Raw genomic sequence first — 20,325 nt, forward strand, 5'->3', positions numbered from 1 at the left:
CCACAAGATCACCGATTAATTCCATCGATTTGCGAAATTCTTAGTGTTCGATGATTATCATAGTCGAGGAAAGGTATTTACAAGATATTAACATCCGCATCTAATCACATCTCGTAGCATCGCGACTTATCACGCGTATCGCCTAACCTTTACATGAATATTGAACGAACGAACACTTCGAACGCATTATGCAAGTGTACGTTACGTTTTTCATTCGCCGGTAAAAGCTTTCAAAAACCAGTTAATGAGCGAATGATACGTGGCATGCGCGAAAGAAACGAATGCTTGCCCATAGAATAGCTGAAAATGATTCGAAAAGTATACTAGCAAAATAACAATAGATTCAGATGATAACTGACCAGTCGACCAGGATTAGTCACAGCCTTTTAACAATTCTATCGATTTTTTGCTACTATTATACTTATTTACTCCAAAGCTAAGATCCTACCTAGGCTAAACTAAACGTTAACTATGACTCACAGTTGGAAAATGCACTTATCTTATAAGTAATCATTTATCAATTACTGAGTTCGTTAAGTTCTATTTTTGTTTGCTGAAAGGAAAAAATCTTCCATTAATTAATCATCGCTATATCGTTGTTTGCTATTGTCTTTCGTCTGATCGACAATCATTTACCCATTCCATCGTTGTAGAACTCTTCATTTCTGGTTCCTATAATCTGGTATTTAATATCATCGAATTTATTTTGAAGCACGTGCACGTGCCAAAAAATTAGTTCACGGAAGTTTTATGCATTTCTGTGAAATCTGAAAGGGCAAAATTGCAAAGTACACGTGTGACACGTGGAAATATATAAAACATCGGAAAGTAGCACGCTTTGTAACGTTTAATCGAGGTAAAACAATTTTTTATCCAGCTTCTAGTTTTTTCTTTCGCTTCCTTTATATTCTGAAAAATATGCGTAAAAATCCGCAGGCTACGTATTATGACGTAAACGGAATGGAACGAATCAATAATAGAATAAATTAAATAATATTAATATTAAAATATTAAATAATATTAATATTAAAATATTAAATAATATTAATATTAAAATATTAAATAATATTAATATTAATATAAAAATTATAATAATAATAATCGATAATAAAAGAAATTAAGGACAATGGAACACATATTCGATTTATACTAAATATCCGCGGCTGTCCTGATATTTATTGCCAGTCGCGTACATACGTTCAAGTTATAATTTCTAATACCATTAGAAAGTTAGGAGAATTTTAATCGAGAACGAGCTCTATACCCTTTGAACGTAATTTGTTCGTCACTAAATCGCTGCACGCGGTAAACACTAACGAGCAGCTCTTAAACAAAAGTATTTGTATGTTATGGTCAACAACGGGGTGACTAGTTATTAGCGCGTTCTCCTGTTTCATTGAAATTTTAATTGCATCAACGTAGTACGTTCTATGGTCGACGTCTGAACACAATTGTACGGATCGAATGTCTTTACGTAAAACTGTCCCGTGCACATTGACGATTCGCGGCCAATCAACGATATCAGGCCGAATGTTACGTGCTCAACGCTATTTTTTCGCGTTCACGCTCTCATTGTTTGCGCGAAGGTTCAACGCGTTCGCGCGGCGTACGCGATAATACGCGCTCCGGAAATATTATCCAAAGAGCATTGTGCGAGCGCAACACGTTGCGACACCACATCCTTTGACTCTCTCGAAACGTCTTAATAACGAATTATGGTGAAATCGAACCATGCGCGTATAGCAAAAAGTAATCGTTTCTAGCCGTTCACTTTGAACACCGCGAAGGTTAATTTGGCAACTACATATATATCCATGTATTGTGTTTCTAACGATTGCCAAATGCTATTTTCATGCATATAGTGATGCCATCCTTTTGTTACGAAGGATTAGCATCAGAGAAATTTTCGGCTTATTACGCATATTGGAAATGTAACGTAAGATTCATCTTTTTTTTTCAGCAAATATGCAGAGATACGCACAGGTGCGTTTGAGTATTAGAGCACCTACTGGTTACATTTATTGGAACGCTCTAGCGGATTTTACGCTGTAAAACATACGACGTGAATGAAAGTTCGGATTCATAATAAAATAAGCAGAAGATACAATCGGAAAAAGGATCTCAGCAAGACGATAGTATTAGGACAGCGTTAGGAAACGGTAGGCCAAGAAAAGCCGGTCGAAAGATGATTCGTAGAACTAAAGGAAAGTGTTGAGATATTGATCCGTTTCATAGCGCCGATGCGAGCGAAAAGCGAACTAAAAATTGCGCGTTTAAGCACTAAAATGTCTATATACTATCACGAAACTACGAAATATTACTAATCTTCTATTTACAACGAAGCTCGTAAGTCTCGTGACCAATTTACACGAAAAAAGATCGAGTTAGAGACACGATAACGCGTTAACGAAACTTCTAATCTCTAAATCTCTAGAGAGAAATCCTTAAAAGCTGTAGATCCTTAATAAACAATTTACCGATTACGACGATAAGTCCCCTGATGCTCGTAACCAATTTTACACAGAAAACGGATCACCAAAGTTGCAAGACTTTTGAGTTGGAGGGAATGACGCGTTAACGAGAGCGTCGCGACGTATAATGTTTACAAAGTTTGCGTGGAAATTAACACGATCAGGAATAAGCTGGATCGTTGTCACCGTTTACGATCGTGTTTCCGAGATGAAAGAAACAGCTACTATTATGCAATCGATCGTTTCGAACTAGTAAACGGTGTAGCGAAATAAAACTCGGTGTAAGTCTTAACATACGTTCACTAGCAGGAACGTGTTTTATTGAAACTTTTACGACTCGCTACCGGCTGCTCCAGCCGTTGCATTATTTGAATAACATCGAAGGTTGTTGACCTAGCAACCGAACGAAGGTGCGATCCAATTGGATGTGGATGTAATTACACCTTGAAATACCTTTCGTCATCGAGCATTTCCAATTCCCCGCCGAGTGTCCTCCATTTTTGCGCTTAGTCTTTACGCTCGATATCGTCGCGATTTGCAAGCACTCGCTAGCAACAGAATGTGCGATCGTCGTCGCGCGTCGCCGTTTCGACAGAATTAACGTCGTTGGAATCTCACAACGATTGAGAAACCGCATATTTACTTCGCGCGAAAACCACGATGAACGAGTTATGTCTCGTTCGGGCTAATTTCTTTGAAGTAGTCAATGTGTCGATTTTTAATTTATGCTTCAAATATGTAATATCGGAAAATAAGGATAGAAATTTTTTTCCGATTGCTTCCAATTTATTAATATTAAATTGAATATACAAATATAAATTGAACAGAGAACGATATTTATTTAACGGAAACTAAATGCAATACTCGTATCTATATCAAATAACTTTACAGTTATTTGATCACTCTCGTCACAACGAATCTAACACACACACACTCTCTCTCTAACAACTCTATCAATTCTCACGACTATTCTTCGACGACTCGAAACCTCTAACGACTCTACTCTTCGACGACTCAATTAGCTCTGATCTTCGCCAATACACTCCTGCTCGGTCGTGCTCGCTCTTGCTCTCGTCCTCTCTCTCACACACACACACACACACACACACACACTTTTCGGCTCACATACTCTGGCCTCTCGATTGCCACTCCTTGAAATGTGGAACCGTACTTCTGTTTTGACGCTGCTTATCTTTTCTCGCGTCACTGTTACTAGGCGCTCTTGGATGTAAACAAATCACGAAAGACGACGTACACGGTGTTTTCTAATTTCAGCCGATCTCCAATCAAAGCTATTCTACGATATTACAAATATTAAGAATCGAAGATCCAGTGTGGAGAATTTGAAGGGTTGACTCTGAGATTTGAGAGTAATTTCAGAGAATAGAAGCTTAATTCCTGCGATTACTTCCTTCACATACTTCCCCTTTTCGGATCTTGACACTACGCAAGTCTCTTTCGGTCGTGCCGTACACCTCGCTGCAATATGTCCAAATCCGCTGCACTCGAACACCTAACACTTTCTCCCCTCTCCGGACACTTAACACTTAGATGATCCTCACTACCGCAAATGAAGCATCTTCTTTTCTTCATTGCATCTACAGATTGACTGGGCTTCCCGTTCTTCTGGGTTTTAGCCGGCTTCACAATCGACTTTGCTCTGCGACTCTTCTGCTCTTCGTACATCACTAACCTCTTCCTCAACTCTTTGATTGACGTAGCGCCGTACAATATAGCCTTATTGTTCTCGTCGTCTATTATTCCATCCACTATGTATTCCACCTTTGCTTCCTCCTCTATGTCCACATGGCTGGCTATTTCGAGCATGCGGTACATGTAAGCCAAACATGCTTCATCACTCTCCTTTTTTGTTTCTTCAAGTTTCTGATGTACTTGCCTACTGTTGACTTTCCTCGAAAATTCTTTCACTAGCCCCCTCTTCAACTCATGCCAAGTCCTGGAATGACACTCGAAGCTCGCAAATATGTTCGCTGATCCCTTCAGCAGCTTCCTGGCGTAGACTGCCTTCTGCCCATCCGACCACATGCACGTATCAGCGACTTCCTCGAACGACTCGAACCATCGTTCGACATTTTCACCTTTGTCGCCACTAAACGACTCTAATGCATCTTCGACGTCTCTAAAACTCAGTGTCGAACCAACACATGCCCTTCGACAATATTCATCACGGTCCTGATACACCCTTCGCGTATCTCTCTTGTATCCTCTTGCGTTTTTCTTGTCATCTTCATCCTCACTTTCGTCGTCGCTTTCTTCTTCCGACGATATGTAGTTACCATCCATGGCCGCTTGTAGCCGTGCGCGTAATTCTACTTTTCTTCCCGTCGTTTTTAAACCCAAACCAGCGAGGCGCTCCTTCAACTCCTTCGTATTCATTTTCTCAACATCTTCATCTTCGTTACAATCACGCTCAGCTCTCTGTACGTTTCCTAAATCTCGTTGACCGGTTAGCTCTTCACCGCCCGTCGATCCCTTAGGATACGATTGTCCAGCCCTACACGCCCGATTCAGCCTTGCAATCAGCACTGACCTCGCACCCGATATAGGGAGGTTCATTCGCGCGAGCTTACTCCTCAGCTCCTCCAGCGTCGAACCCTCTTCACCCGACAATCGTTCGTCCCCAACGTTTGCCATTTTTCACACTACACAAACTTAAACAGTCAACGATATCGTCTTTTACCGCACCGCGTACCGGTAAATTCACAACTAGCTCGAATAGCTCTGTTAAACCGTTTCGTTTTCTGTCTTGTCCAATCCCGGACGAGCCCCCAAAAATATGTAATATCGTGATATAATGTATTTACAAGGAGTGGACAATAGAGATGTTAATCAGACAGAAAAAGACGATTGTTGTTCAACCTGAACTATTCACGCCAAACGTACAGAAAACAGCGCAACTAAATAACTAGATAGCGACTCGACTTTTACCAAAACGCAATCAACACTCTCTCGGCAACGCCACTCGCAAACTCTGTCTCCGCTCAACTCGCACTCGGCTCCTCGACTCACACTCTGTTTCTCGACTCACACTCTGGCCGTTGTCGCATTCTATTGCCTTTTTCCTAGGCCCACCGCACACGTGTTCTGCAGACGCTCGTAGCCAGGGTCACGTAGGTCTTTTCCACGAAACTATGCACTAGAAAAGACCGATGACACATTGATGGGCCCGACGGCGCCTCGGCTCTCGCGACATTGTTCATAGTTCGCCCGATATTTCTTAGGCCTTTCGTCCACGATACTACATATATGTAGTGTTGTACTGGTCATCTTTTTTCCACACGTTTTTAGCTTTTTAGCTGTTTGTGTATGGGCGCCTAATCAGCCAATCAGAAATAGCCGGTATTCTATGAATCCTTCTCTTCAATGCTCGAAGAGCTGGATATTTATCCAAAGCTGATGCCCCAAACATATACTCGAAATTTTCAAGGTCCGCTGCAAACACGAAGTACGCCCATGTCGTCTGAAAAAAGGTTTGTATACATTTATTTTGTACCTCCTCTATTAAACAATTTTTTAATTTACCTTGAAAAATGTGAAAAATCGAACTCTTAACTAAAGATCACAAGCTTTTTAGGAAGAATTTGGATTTTTATTTATTGTCAGAATTTAATCTTCATTCTCTTTGCTTTCTTCAATATTGCCTCAACAAGTTCCTGTGGTTCACGATACTTGAAATATATACAATGTTACCAGCGTGGAAATTGTCTTGGAAACTTGGAAAATCTTTCAAGAGGAACAACATTGCTAACTGAGATTCGAGAAAGGAAAGGTAAGTAAATCCTTGCTTCTACTTAGAGCTTTTTTATTTACTTCTGACGAGTAAAGTACTGTTATTAAAATTTGATTAAAAGTACCAAGAATTTCGAGATATAAACAACCATTTGTGGAAAGGTCAGGAGAAGCAGAATTATCGAATAAACGTTATATAACTCTTAGTGATCTCCATATCAAGAATAACAACAAGATATAAACAGTCTTCTAGAAATTGAGTAAATATTACATAATTACATCTTGAGCAATATTTTGCATCTTAGCTTTTGCTTAATCATTATGATAATCTTAAATATCTGTAAATTCTTCACAGACTCTTTGCATCTTCTATACAGGTATCTCATGATCATGTGATAACACACAGGAAGAAAAATAGAGGAAAAAACAGCGTAAAAAAAAGTTGCGTAGGAGTATCGTCGCACTACATCATTCGACAATTGATGCACGTCATGGCGATCGTCACGGTTTAAAGCAGGCCATCAAAAACACGTTTGTTATCGTACGGAAAAATCTGCGACGTTCCAGCTGTTCAGGTGCATCGAATTGTGAATCATCGGCGGTACGAAGCAAGGCGAGGGGCGTAAATAGAGAAAGAAGAGAAGAGAAGGATTCGCATAAATGATAAAATATAATCGTTCGTTCCTCGTCGATGGCGGATGGATGGCTTTAATCGTGGATGATATCGATACGATTATATTTTATACATTTGAAACAAATATAAAAGACGAGCAAAAACCAGAGATACGATCGTTATGATATTATTCAATCGGTAGCCTATTTACCTCGTTTTTTGTTCACCTTCTCTGTCTAGTAATAATTTTTCGATTCGACTGGCGTGACGTTACGTTGGCGGTGTAAAAACACGATTTTAAACACCTGCGGATAGTTGCATGAGTTTCGAGCGATTCCATTCCCTTCGATTTATATTTATGCGATCAACGCGCGGATCGTTAACGCATTATGCAGACAGCAGATGTTACGTAATCACACATATCGTAATTGGAAATTAGTAACGTTATCGCGTACCAGGATCTTCCTGTCTTTGATCATCGAGTAACACTTCGTTGTCCTCGCTCCTTCCGCGGATAACCAGCGTTTATCATATAGAGACAGGGATTTGCAAAGAATAAAAGTTGTAGAACGTTGAAAGGCGTTGAGAGAAACGTGATGTTATCCCGTTATTCGTTAACGCAACGCAGTTAAAAAAAGTCCCGTAGGAAGATTACGATAATAGATAACCTGAGTCGAGTGTTTGTCGGGGGATCTAAAAGATTCTTTCGAGTTGAGCGTCTGAGATTGCAGAGAAGAAAATTTTGAAGCCATCGAATTCGTGATGTCGATAGAAATCTTCAGTTGGAATCGTTGTATCATAACGTAGTCTGCTTATTGTCGATAAGACTTTACTAAACTAAAAGACTACTAAAAGTTTCTATCCTCTAAATTCTATCTACGATTCTATAATCTAAAAACTGACTTTTGCAAACAAACTGTAACATTCGCTTAACGGAAAGACATACGTATCTTGTTTGTACTCGTCTTTTCACAATGAATTCTTGAACGTCTGTCTCTGTGGTGAGACAAATGCAAAGTCATCTCATCAGTTACTCACCTTGTTTCAAATTGCTACGATTGCTAGCGGTTTGGATACTTGCGATTGTTTCGTTATGGCTATATTAGGCTCTAGGTTGCAAGGTTAGGGTGTTGTCTTGAAGTTCCAGAGGGGCCGCGGCGTCCTTTCGTCTCCGACTCGGCCATCCTGACACTTACACGTCCTCGTGTGTGGCCTGCTGGCTTAGTCTACCCGTCGGGGCTTCCACCACGCAGGCATCGACCCGGCGCTCGTCCTCGGGGCAATGTTTTTCATCTCGCCGCGATGGACAGCGAGACGCGATGTGTCCCGGCATGTGGCAGTGAAAGCACAACGCTTTTGGTGGTGCAGCCGGTCGGCTTTCCTCCGGGCGTCGGGGGTCCTTCTTCGGTTCCCACTTCGCCCTCTTGCGGCATTCGAATGTCGGATGTCCGTAAATACCGCAGTGGCCACACCTGGTCCAGGGGGCGGGTGACCTGCCTCGTTTGTTTCCAGAGCTCGCTAATGACCTCCACGGCGGGGGCGTTGGCCACTCCGTGTATAGGAAGGGCTTCATTTCTCTTTGGAATTGTTTCACCGACGTGATGTCACTCGTGAGCGCTAGTCGTTTAAAACGTTCATCGCGCGAGCCCAGCAGATGGAGGGCGGTGGCGGCGAGTACCTCTTCCCTGGTTGAATTTCGCCACTTCGACCCCAGGAGGGTGATGATACGATTTCCGTACGCTCCTGGTGTTTCGCCGTCCCGCGGTAGTTCCTCGGCTACCTTGATTAGCGACGCGGCTGCTACTTCTTGGCCACCGAAGTGCGCGGCGAATTGTTCCTTAAAATCTGGCCAGGTGAGCTCGTCGCCGTTCATTATCTGCGTAAGCCAATACGCTGCCGGACCCTCTAGGGCACGGTTTAGGGCAGAATACAGTGCGCTGTTTTTCAGGGGGTGGTCGCTCATGAGCAGGCCGAGCTCGAGTCACATTCCGAGTCCGAGCTCGAGGCGCCCTCCCGGGCAGGACTCGCGGGAGATTGCGATTCCGTGTTGGAGTTCTCCATCGTCCGGTCGCGGGTGGGGTACCTTTATTGTCGATAGTGACACTAGTGACGAGGGCCTCAGGCTTGATAACGCATCCGCGGCCAACGGGAGGACTATCATATAAAAAGCAACAGGATACACGAAATAATATAATTCTGACTAGGACAACATAAACGCAAGAAGTGTTGATATTGAAAAAAATATTTAATTTTGTATATAAATATTTTCATATTTAAAAGAGTTTCCGGAAGCAGGAAGATTTACAAACAAATAATATCATAAACCGAATGTTTCATGATCCTTTTCTAATTAGAGTGTGTGACAGCATGCGAGAACGTTTCTTAAAAATATGACTTATTGCAATTACTTAATCGCAATTATAAACGATTAAGACCTTCTCACAACGAGGCAATCTATCCAAAGTATAAAACTCGTTATACTTGATGAGAAAACAAATCTCTACTTAGGTTTCATTTCGTTTCATCGCGTTCATAAAAAGTGAATTTGTATGAACACATCGTGCAATTTAGTAATTAGGACCGTTGATCTCGCTGCAACATAGATGGATAGAAAAAAGCCATTTAAAATGATACAACGTCGGGAAGACAATTATGAAAATTATAAATGGAACACAAGATAAAATTGTTTAAGATTAATTCTTCTTTTTTTTTTTTTTTTAATCGCGAGTGTTTGCAAACGAAGTTTCAATCTGTTTACAATGATAGCAATGAGAGGAGGATGTCTATGAAAGTTATAAATGCGATATTGAATAACATTTCTGCGAGTGGGTTTGTTTTTCGTTACAAATGTTTTTTAAACGAATCTGCAATCTGTTGGAAACTACGGAACAGTAACGGGACGACTGATAGGGAAATAAAAAAGATCGCGTTTTATTTGAACAGACAAATCTTTGAAATCTATTCGAAAGTCTATTTGAAATGGTACGAGCTCGAAAAGAACGGTGAATACTATAGAAGAAGGATTAATTAAAATTCTTATTAATCTGTACGCTTTGTATATTAAATACCTTGATCGATGCCAAGATAACAAATTATTATACAAAACAGTGAAGTATCCACGTCTGACATTAATATTGAGTATTACCATTACTGTAATTTAATTTTTAACCGATCCTGAAAATTCCTTAGAACGTAAAAAGTATAAAATGTTACTGTGCATTTCAAGATTAAATGCACTGTAATTTAGAAACAGTTATGAAGCGGAAACAAATAATTTATTCAGAATAAGAATTCTACGTAATCATGTTAAAAAAAAAAACGTACTTATAACGCGTTTAAACTCCAAATATGTAAAGACAATAAGGGAAATAAATTAAACGAAGAATCGTATTTTTTGTAAATTCACACAAGATTTTATCCAAAAAAAAATTGGCTTGTACCAATATTTTTATTTGTCGTTACAAGTTACGAGGGTATTAAAAAATTGGCCACGAATGGACCAGAGATAAGAATTTATCAGACTTGCTCGTGTCATTGAAACAATAGCATTCTTTGGCTTTTATGTAAATTCCAATAAATTATGATAATGTTCGTGGAGACATTATTGCTACCTATTTTATCTGTCGTGATCCAAATTGATTTGTGGCTACGTATGTATATATATATATATATATATATATATATATATATATATATATTTGTATTTTCTTTTGTTCTTTCTTTTTAATTCATGTGATCTGAGAATTACATTTCTGAGAGTTCGGTGAAATTCGATGCTTTATTTTTATCAGTAGAATCTTCCTTGTCATTGTCAGAGCGCAGACGTTTACGCGTTTACGGAAAGTTTAAGGATACAAAAATACAGAAAAATGTAGAAAACATGCAAGAATATGTAAAATATCGAAAGTACAGTACTTCTAATAATACTTAGTAGCATGCTTACAAACAAATTTCTTTTGTATTTCTTGAAATTGCGTAAAGATTCGCGGTAATTATCGGATTTTTGTCCTCTTTTATCTGCTTTTTTTATTCGCAACTTATATGAGATATGAATTAATATTCAACGACGTGCGCTCTGTGCCACGAAATGAATTATCTCGCGTTAAGACTGCGGCAATTCTTACGTTTGATATTTCATTTAACGAACAGCCGCGCGTTCCTGAGTTTAAAAACCGCCACTCTGAACTTACGCTGAAAATAATATCAGGAAAAGCGAACGAGAGATGATTAGAAAGAAAATGCGAGGAGCAGTGAGGGGGATATTACTAGATTGCGCTTTTTTGTGCAAGTATAGCAGGATGTTTGGAAGTGTAAAATTTTAACGAATGCGTATAATATGAAAAAATATATGAAATATTCAAGGTATAGTTTTATTAAACTTACTTTTTATAATGCTTCGTAGGTAAAACAATTTTCTATCCAGATTCCACTTTCTCAATTATATTTTCAAAAATGCTCGATAAGGAGTATGTTACGACCGTTCGCGGAGGGACGCGGTCGCGAGGAAAACGCGTCAGCGAGAGGCGTAAATTCTCGCTACGATTCGGTGAATCGACGCCGCGAAGTAGTCGTTCCCCTGTTTCGGTTAGGATAACAGAGGTGGTTGATATGAATATGACACAGTAGTAAGTTATATTTCACCGTTTATTCCACAACTTATAACGAGGATAGTTACGCTGATGCGTATGTACGAAATGAGCGAGTGACTGATCTGCGGGTGTGTATACCCGGTGGAAGGATGTTGACCGTTCGAAGGATGTAAAATCAGTACTGTCTTGGGAGACGATGCTGTGTCGGAGGAAAGCTAAGGATGGGTGTGTCTAGCGCACGGGACCATCGGATTTGATGATGCCGATGTTAGTTAAGAGAGTGAGGGAAATAGGCTTCGTTGTTAATTGGTTAAACGAAGGGTCTTAGCCGCCCTCGAGAGAAAGTGGTTAGTGGGAGGAAGGTTGCAGCGTACGTGAGAAAAACTAACCTTCCCTAGTTAAGCCGTGGTAGACAATAGTCTTTGGAAATTCTTCGGAAACAGACGTTTGTTTGATTTGAAGGACCTTTTCTAGGAAATCTATGAGATTTATGGAAAGCACTTGAAACCATGGAAGATACGCTGCGAGTATCCGAAGACATCTGGTTGCCATATTGCCCGCGGTGTGTGGCCTCGGCTAGGTAGAGTGTTACGCGACGTAACAGAGTACAATTTTCTACCCAGGTTGTACCTTTCTAATTATATCTTCCAAAATTCTTGATAGGTGAAACAATATTCCACCGACGATTTACTTTTTTAATTGTATCCCCCAAAATATGGACCTGCTTAACGTTTAGATATTATTATTTTTTTCGTTGTTACTTGATACGGCTAGCAATTAAATAGTGAGAATAAGAAGAATTGAAAGTGCCATTTTCGAAAAAGAATTTTGGTTTTAAATTGGAAATTAAATTTGGTTTGGACATATATGACACAATTTGTATGGACAATGAAGAGTACGAATCTGCGAATTTCGAGGTAAAAGTATTGATATATGTATCGATATTTCTAGTCGTTACAATATCTCTAATCAATACAAAGTTCTAACTGAATGTTAGAATGTTAAACGTTAAAATGTGTATCGAATCGTTGTAATTCCAAAGATGTCAATTGATGTAATGTAATAATAAAGTATAAAGTATAATAAAGTATAAAGTATAATTTCGTCTGTGGTATAATCTTTCTATTCCATTTTGTTACGTCGCACCGCGAGCAATATGGCAACCAGATGTCACCGGATACTCGCAGCGTATCCTCCATAGTTTCAAGTACCTTCCATAAATCTCATAGATTTCCTAGAAAAGGTCTTTCAAACCAAACAAACGTCTGTTTCCGAAGAATTTCTAAAGACTATTGTCTACCCCGACTGGACAAGGGAAAGTTAGTTTTTCTCACGTATGCTGCAACTTTCCTCCCACTAACCACTTTCTCTCGAGGGCGGTTAAGACCCTTCGTTAACCAATTAACAACGAAGCCACTTCCTTCACTCTCCTAACTAAAATCGTCACCAACAAATCCGATGGTCCCGTGCGCTAGACACACCCATCCTTAGCTTTCCTCCGAGACAGCATCGTCTCCCAAGACAGTTCTGATTTCACATCCTTCGAACGGTCAATATCCTTCCACCGGGTAGGACACACCCACAGATCAGTCACTCATTCATCTCGTACATATTCTCAACGAGAGAATTGATTGTAATTTCAACAAATAAATAAAAAAAAAAAAATCTCGTACATACGCACCAGCGTAACTGCCTTCGTTATAAGTTGTTGGAATAAACGGTGAAATATAATTTACTATACTGTGTCATATTCATTTAACCACCTCTTATCTTAACCGAAACAGGGGAACGACTACTTCGCGGCGTTGATTCACCGAATCGTAGCGAGAATTTACGCCTCTCGCTACTGCGACTGCGTCTCTCCGCGAACGGTCGTAACACATTGATCGACAGAAGTACTAAACTCTAATAACATAAATTTATATATTTTCTATTTCCCAGCCACCAGTTTTATAGATTTTTCTATCTTCTGTACTACTTTTATCAATTTTATTTTTTCTTACATGAGATTATTGTAAATTTAATATCATTTGTTCGCAATATTTGTTATTTATCTTTCCTTGAATTTGAAATTTCGCGCTTCAATGTTGTGTGTTGTTCGACGTTTTATCGAACGATGTTTATCGAACTAGTTTATGAATACATACATAATCATTAAAGAATCTATAAACCTTACTAGTTTGTTTTTACTAAGTTTTGTTACAGAAAACATGTTCTCATAAATTTTCAACTTTAATTTATGGAAATTTATTAACCTTAAACTATAAAATCATTCAATGAGTCTTTCCGGATGTTTTTATGTAGTCATAATTTCACATATCAGCACAGCTCCACCAATAGGATAAGAGTTACGTGGAAGCAACAGGGGGGAAGAAGAACATATATTGATCTAAAGGTTATTTTTGTCTCATTCAAGTTTCTGTTAACCGGCTTGGAAATTTCCTGTGCTTGTTTCGACTTTGAAGTCTTAAAAAAAAAATTGTAAGTAAATAGTATATATATAGTATATATATCCTGAGTCAAAGTTTCTCTTTATAAATAATAAACCGTTTAAAAACTATATTTTGTATGTTTTTTCCTTATTCATAATTAAATAATAAATATGAAATACTTCTACAGAAAGCCGACATCCTTCAATTAACCGAACAGCAGATGATTTAAAAATTAGTAGTTGAAAGAAATAAATGTTATTACATGTTCATAATTGATCGATAAATTTAAGTATACAATTAGAAAATGTTTCTTCTTTATTGATAACTAAATAATACAGATAAGATACAAGATACTTGTACGAAAAGTCGGCGCGTCGTTCAATTAACGGAACAGCAGAGGATTTGAAAATTAGTAGTTGAAAGAAATAAATGTTATCATATGTTTATAATTGATCGATAAATTTAAGTATGCAATTAGAAAATGTTTCTTAAGTTTGGAAGAATATATAATCATGCTGAATGTTTTGTAGTTACGAAAGTTGTATACAAACATACATTGTACATACGACTAGTAATGGTACTAAATTACTGTTAGAGGGTCTTGGGTGTATAGAACCATATGGTTAAATTAATACTAGAGATAACGAATCGTGCGAATGTAATTAATATTTTGAAATGCGTTGTTTGCATTAATTGATAGTTTTCTTATAAACTTTTTTATAAACAATTTCATTGCTATAGAAAAAAAAATAAATGCCGGTAATATGTCTATCCTACTTAAATAGAAAGTGCAATATTTTGTTATAATATTTGGCGCAAGTTTATACATTATTACATCCAAAAATAATATTCTTTTTATATCTAAGCTATATTAAAATATAAAGATACAAATAGCTATGCGAGTAGTTAGTAGTTGATGCTTTTTACTTAAATTGTCTTATACTTCATAATTTGTAATAATATAATTCTTGTCATCAATGATTCTTTGTTTTTACTTTGTATATATTATACTTCCAGGAAGATGCCGCTCTATAAATTGACTTACTTCCCAGTTACGGCATTGGCAGAACCAATCCGTTCTTCTTCAGCTATGCTAGTATTCCATTTGAAGATGAACGTATCAAAAAGGACGTCTGGCCAGAAATAAAGCCCTGTAAGCTTAAAATTTAAAGAAATTCTGTTTCTTAAATCTCATCTTTCCTAATTTAACTAAAGTAGCTAAATAAAGTAGAACACAATTATGCAGAGTATAACAGAGATTATTGTTTACTCTCCATTGCTCTATAAGATATGTGGGAGAACAATAGGTATTGTTAAGGAGACAATGCCCTTTGTTTGCTGATAAATTATCAATAAATTAAATTATATCTTTCCAAAACAGATAACAGGAAGCTAGATATTTAAGAAGCATCATAATCTGTTTGTTCGATAGAATCTTTGATTCTATTAGTTGTATGTTTTTAGTGACTCCTTATGGCCAGCTTCCTATGCTCGTAGCTGATAGAAGGAAGGTTGCTCAGTCTACAGCTATTTGCCGTTACTTAGCCAAACAATATGACTTAGCTGGAAAGACTGACTGGGCAGATCTTCATATTGATGCCACTGTTGATACTATTCATGATATTCGTCATAGTGAGTATCCAGTGCTGTTTTGCATAAATCTTATGAGAATCTTGATAACAGATAGTACATATCTGTTCAGGTATTTATTAGTTGAAATCCGATTTAATATTTGATTTAATCGAACGATACACGTATGTCAACAATACAAGACAAAGGATTAAAAAGGATTGTAATTCTATCTTCAGTATCATTTAAATTTCGCACAACACTGTATTCAAATTAGTATAACATTAGCGAATAGTATTTAACTGAAAACAAATTTTCAGAAATTGCCGCCTTCCACTATGAGGAGGACGAGAAGGTCAAAGCTGCAAAACGCAAGGCTGCTGAAGAGACGCTGCTGTTCATTTTAGAACGTTTGGACCAGCAAGTGAAGGAAAATGACGGCTACTTCTACGATGGTACTCTCTCTTGGGCTGATTTAACATTCGTTGCTCTGCTCGATTATTTGAACTTTATGTACAAGTCTGATCTGATCGAGAATTACGAGAATCTGAAGCTGCTGGAGAAAAAGGTCCTCCTTCTGCCCAAGATCAAAAACTGGATTGAGAGACGCCCAGTTAGCGAATTCTAAACTTCACGATTGCTTATGGTTTTATAAGCGTTTAAAGATTACGGTCTTAGTGTGTTGAGAGAATGAAGAACGAATCGTGTTGATGGAAGTTTGTACGGAATATACTGATTGCTTTTAACATTCATTAGTTCCAGTTATTACCGATATTTTTGTCATTTAGTTAGGGTTTTCCCTTTAGATTACGTTGTGATAGAGAACTATTATTTGTGTATTCCTACAGAAACATACGAACTATATAAACTGTTGACACGATGTTGTGCTTTTGTATTATAGAGATAATAATAAAACCATCAAACAATCATTAATTGTGTTTTTTATTATATTCATTAAGAATTGAAGATTACCTCCTTGGTGATCTTGATAATATCGTATTTTACAAATGTTGAACAAAAAAAAATGTATGATTATTTTATTCAATACATTATGAGGGTTGCTTTAAAAAAATACGAGTTACATATTTCTTTGAAAAAAGCATGAATTTTATCGATACAATAATGTTCTTCTGTTATCGCTTTAAAGTTGAGTACTTCGTTGATTACACGAGAGAACTCGCCTACAGCAAACAAGATACGACCGTGTGTAAAGTAATTAATCTGTTTGCTCGTTGCTAGCTACACATAAGGCTTGCGTAAAAAAAGATATGCATTTCAGTTCAGGCGGAGAATTATGTAGGAAGTCATTTCGTCGATCAATAACTTAGTTAATAAAAGATCAAATTTTCATGTACATAAATGTAAGTAACGTTCAAGTATTAATCATTACATACAATTTTTGTATAATTCGATATCTTGGTCACTTACATCTTACAAATGATATATAGATAATATTTATGAGATACATTGGAGTTATCTTTTAGTTAACGCCATTTTTTCTTGTTTTCTCTGTACTTTTACTATTCTTCCAAAAATATCAAAGGATCGATGACTTCAAATTAAACTAGAATTGCTTCGGTATATTGTCAATCAATGACTATTTGTATTCACATCTATATCAAAGGAAAACCGATTGCAAAATTAATTACCCTTGCAACTCCGCAATCTGAAACTATGTGTGATCGACCTTGAAGATGACAAATCTCAATGTTTGAAGTAGTACAAAAAGATGATAATTTAATTTCGCTTTATCAAACTGTACAAAATTTGTATACACATACAGAAAAAAAACGGAGTTCAAACATTAATCAACATGAATTATCGGTTATTATTGCTGAGTAATTATTAGGATTAGAGTTTTGGAGTATCGATCGTATCGAGTTTTAACTATCGGTTTCCGCAATTTATTGTTTTTCTAAATTATGTCTAAATGGTATCAGTTTTTGAATATTTTATAGTTTACACTCCAACATACTGACGTAAGCTATCGAAAATAATTGTAAATTATGCAATATCATTTTTTTTATATTTCATAATCTAAATTTTAATCTATTTTTTGTATTTAACATCCCTTTTTTATTGTTCTTGTACGTTCTTCAAAAAATCTTAATTTTTTTTTGGATAAAATCTTGTGTGAATTTACAAAAAATACGATTCTTCGTTTAATTTTTTTCCCTTATTGTCTTTACATATTTGGAGTTTAAACGCGTTATAAGTACGTTTTTTTTTTAACATGATTACGTAGAATTCTTATTCTGAATAAATTATTTGTTTCCGCTTCATAACTGTTTCTAAATTACAGTGCATTTAATCTTGAAATGCACAGTAACATTTTATACTTTTTACGTTCTAAGGAATTTTCAGGATCGGTTAAAAATTAAATTACAGTAATGGTAATACTCAATATTAATGTCAGACGTGGATACTTCACTGTTTTGTATAATAATTTGTTATCATGGCATCGATCAAGGTATTTAATATACAAAGCGTACAGATTAATAAGAATTTTAATTAATCCTTCTTCTATAGTATTCACCGTTCTTTTCGAGCTCGTACCATTTCAAATAGACTTTCGAATAGACTTCAAAGATTTGTCTGTTCAAATAAAACGCGATCTTTTTTATTTCCCTATCAGTCGTCCCGTTACTGTTCCGTTGTTTCCAACAGATTGCAGATTCGTTTAAAAAACATTTGTAACGAAAAACAAACCCACTCGCAGAAATGTTATTCAATATCGCATTTATAACTTTCATAGACATTCTCCTCTCATTGCTATCATTGTAAACAGATTGAAACTTCGTTTGCAAACACTCGCGATTAAAAAAAAAAAGAAGAAATAATCTTAAACAGTTTTATCTTGTGTTCCATTTATAATTTTCATAATTGTCTTCCCGACGTTGTATCATTTTAAATGGCTTTTTTCTATCCATCTATGTTGCAGCGAGATCAACGGTCCTAATTACTAAATTGCACGATGTGTTCATACATATTCACTTTTTATGAACGCGATGAAACGAAATGAAACCTAAGTAGAGATTTGTTTTCTCATCAAGTATAACGAGTTTTATACTTTGGATAGATTGCCTCGTTGTGAGAAGGTCTTAATCGTTTATAATTGCGATTAAGTAATTGCAATAAGTCATGTTTTTAAGAAAAGTTCTCGCATGCTGTCACACACTCTAATTAGAAAAGGATCATGAAACATTCGGTTTATGATATTATTTGTTTGTAAATCTTCCTGCTTCCGGAAACTTTTGTAAATATGAAAATATTTATATACAAAATTAAATATTTTTTTCAATATCAACACTTCTTGCGTTTATGTTGTCCTAGTCAGAATTATATTATTTCGTGTATCCTGTTGCTTTTTATATGATAGTCCTCCCGTTGGCCGCGGATTCGTTATCAAGCCTGAGACCCTCGTCACTAGTGTCACTATCGACAATAAAAGTACCCCACCCGCGATCGGACGATGGAGAACTCCAACACGGAATCACAATCTCCCGCGAGCCCTGCCCGGGAGGGCGCCTCGAGCTCGGACTCGGAATGTGACTCGAGCTCGGCCTGCTCATGAGGGACCACCCCCTGAAAAACAGCGCACTGTATTCTGCCCTAAACCGTACCCTAGAGGGTCCGGCAGCGTATTGGCTTACGCAGATAATGAACGGCGACGAGCTCACCTGGCCAGATTTTAAGGAACAATTCGCCGCGCACTTCGGTGGCCAAGAAGTAGCAGCCGCGTCGCTAATCAAGGTAGCCGAGGAACTACCGCGGGACGGCGAAACACCAGGAGCGTACGGAAATCGTATCATCACCCTCCTGGGGTCGAAGTGGCGAAATTCAACCAGGGAAGAGGTACTCGCCGCCACCGCCCTCCATCTGCTGGGCTCGCGCGATGAACGTTTTAAACGACTAGCGCTCACGAGTGACATCACGTCGGTGAAACAATTCCAAAGAGAAATGAAGCCCTTCCTATACACGGAGTGGCCAACGCCCCCGCCGTGGAGGTCATTAGCGAGCTCCGGAAACAAACGAGGCAGATCACCCGCCCCCTGGACCAGGTGTGGCCACTGCGGTATTTACGGACATCCGACATTCGAATGCCGCAAGAGGGCGAAGTGGGAACCGAAGAAGGACCCTCGACGCCCGGAGGAAAGCCGACCGGCTGCTCCACCAAAAGCGTTGTGCTTTCACTGCCACATGCCGGGACACATCGCGTCTCGCTGTCCATCGCGGCGAGAAGAAAAACATTGCCCCGAGGACGAGCGCCGGGTCCATGCCTGCGTGGTGGAAGCCCCGACGGGTAGACTAAGCCAGCAGGCCACACACGAGGACGTGTAAGTGTCAGGATGGCCGAGTCGGAGACGAAAGGACGCCGGGGCCCCTCTGGAACTTCAGGACAACACCCTAGCCTTGCAACCTAGAGCCGAATATAGCCATAACGAAACAATCGCAAGTATCCAAACCGATAGCAATCGTAGCAATTTGAAGCAAGGTGAGTAACTGATGAGATGACTTTGCATTTGTCTCACCACAGAGACAGACGTTCAAGAATTCATTGTGAAAAGACGAGTACAAACAAGATACGTATGTCTTTCCGTTAAGCGAATGTTACAGTTTGTTTGCAAAAGTCAGTTTTTAGATTATAGAATCGTAGATAGAATTTAGAGGATAGAAACTTTTAGTAGTCACTTTTAGTTTAGTAAAGTCTTATCGACAATAAGCAGACTACGTTATGATACAACGATTCCAACTGAAGATTTCTATCGACATCACGAATTCGATGGCTTCCAAATTTTCTTCTCTGCAATCTCAGACGCTCAACTCGAAAGAATCTTTTAGATCCCCCGACAAACACTCGACTCAGGTTATCTATTATCGTAATCTTCCTACGGGATTTT

At 38.1% G+C, this 20,325-nt stretch overlaps 3 protein-coding genes across 8 annotated transcripts in view; 2 read left to right on the top strand and 1 right to left on the bottom strand.

The window, feature by feature from the left end:
• Positions 1–16,357, top strand: part of LOC126870309 (glutathione S-transferase-like) — a 112,629-nt gene extending 96,272 nt beyond the window's left edge. The window contains exons 1-4 of one of the 5 annotated variants that reach the window (XM_050627893.1): positions 13,792–13,904; positions 14,873–15,008; positions 15,320–15,487; positions 15,745–16,357. In XM_050627893.1, the coding sequence (XP_050483850.1) occupies positions 15,343–15,487; positions 15,745–16,052 (453 nt within the window). In that variant the 5' untranslated portion in view covers positions 13,792–13,904; positions 14,873–15,008; positions 15,320–15,342 and the 3' untranslated portion in view covers positions 16,053–16,357. Of the gene's footprint in view, positions 1–6,088; positions 6,262–13,789; positions 13,905–13,970; positions 13,990–14,872; positions 15,488–15,744 lie in introns of those variants that run through there. The other 4 variants (XM_050627891.1, XM_050627888.1, XM_050627892.1 and 1 more) reach the window with 4 other exon arrangements.
• The window catches only part of LOC126870304 (uncharacterized), a 104,756-nt gene that overhangs the window by 80,182 nt on the left and 4,249 nt on the right, over positions 1–20,325 (top strand). The window lies entirely within an intron of this gene.
• On the bottom strand, positions 7,666–11,410 carry LOC126870310 (uncharacterized). Its single transcript, XM_050627894.1, has 2 exons — positions 11,218–11,410; positions 7,666–8,988 (listed from the first exon to the last, which is right to left on the bottom strand). Exon 2 carries the CDS (start codon positions 8,795–8,797, stop codon positions 8,027–8,029), a length of 771 nt encoding a protein of 256 aa, XP_050483851.1. The 5' UTR covers positions 8,798–8,988; positions 11,218–11,410; the 3' UTR covers positions 7,666–8,026.

This window comes from Bombus huntii, chromosome 10 (assembly GCF_024542735.1).
Source record: "Bombus huntii isolate Logan2020A chromosome 10, iyBomHunt1.1, whole genome shotgun sequence".
Lineage (NCBI taxonomy): Eukaryota > Metazoa > Arthropoda > Insecta > Hymenoptera > Apidae > Bombus > Bombus huntii.

Coding starts and splice junctions, on each gene's coding strand:
- LOC126870310 (XM_050627894.1), bottom strand. CDS start 8,797: ATGAGCGACCACCCCCTGAAAAACAGCGCACTGTATTCTGCCCTAAAC.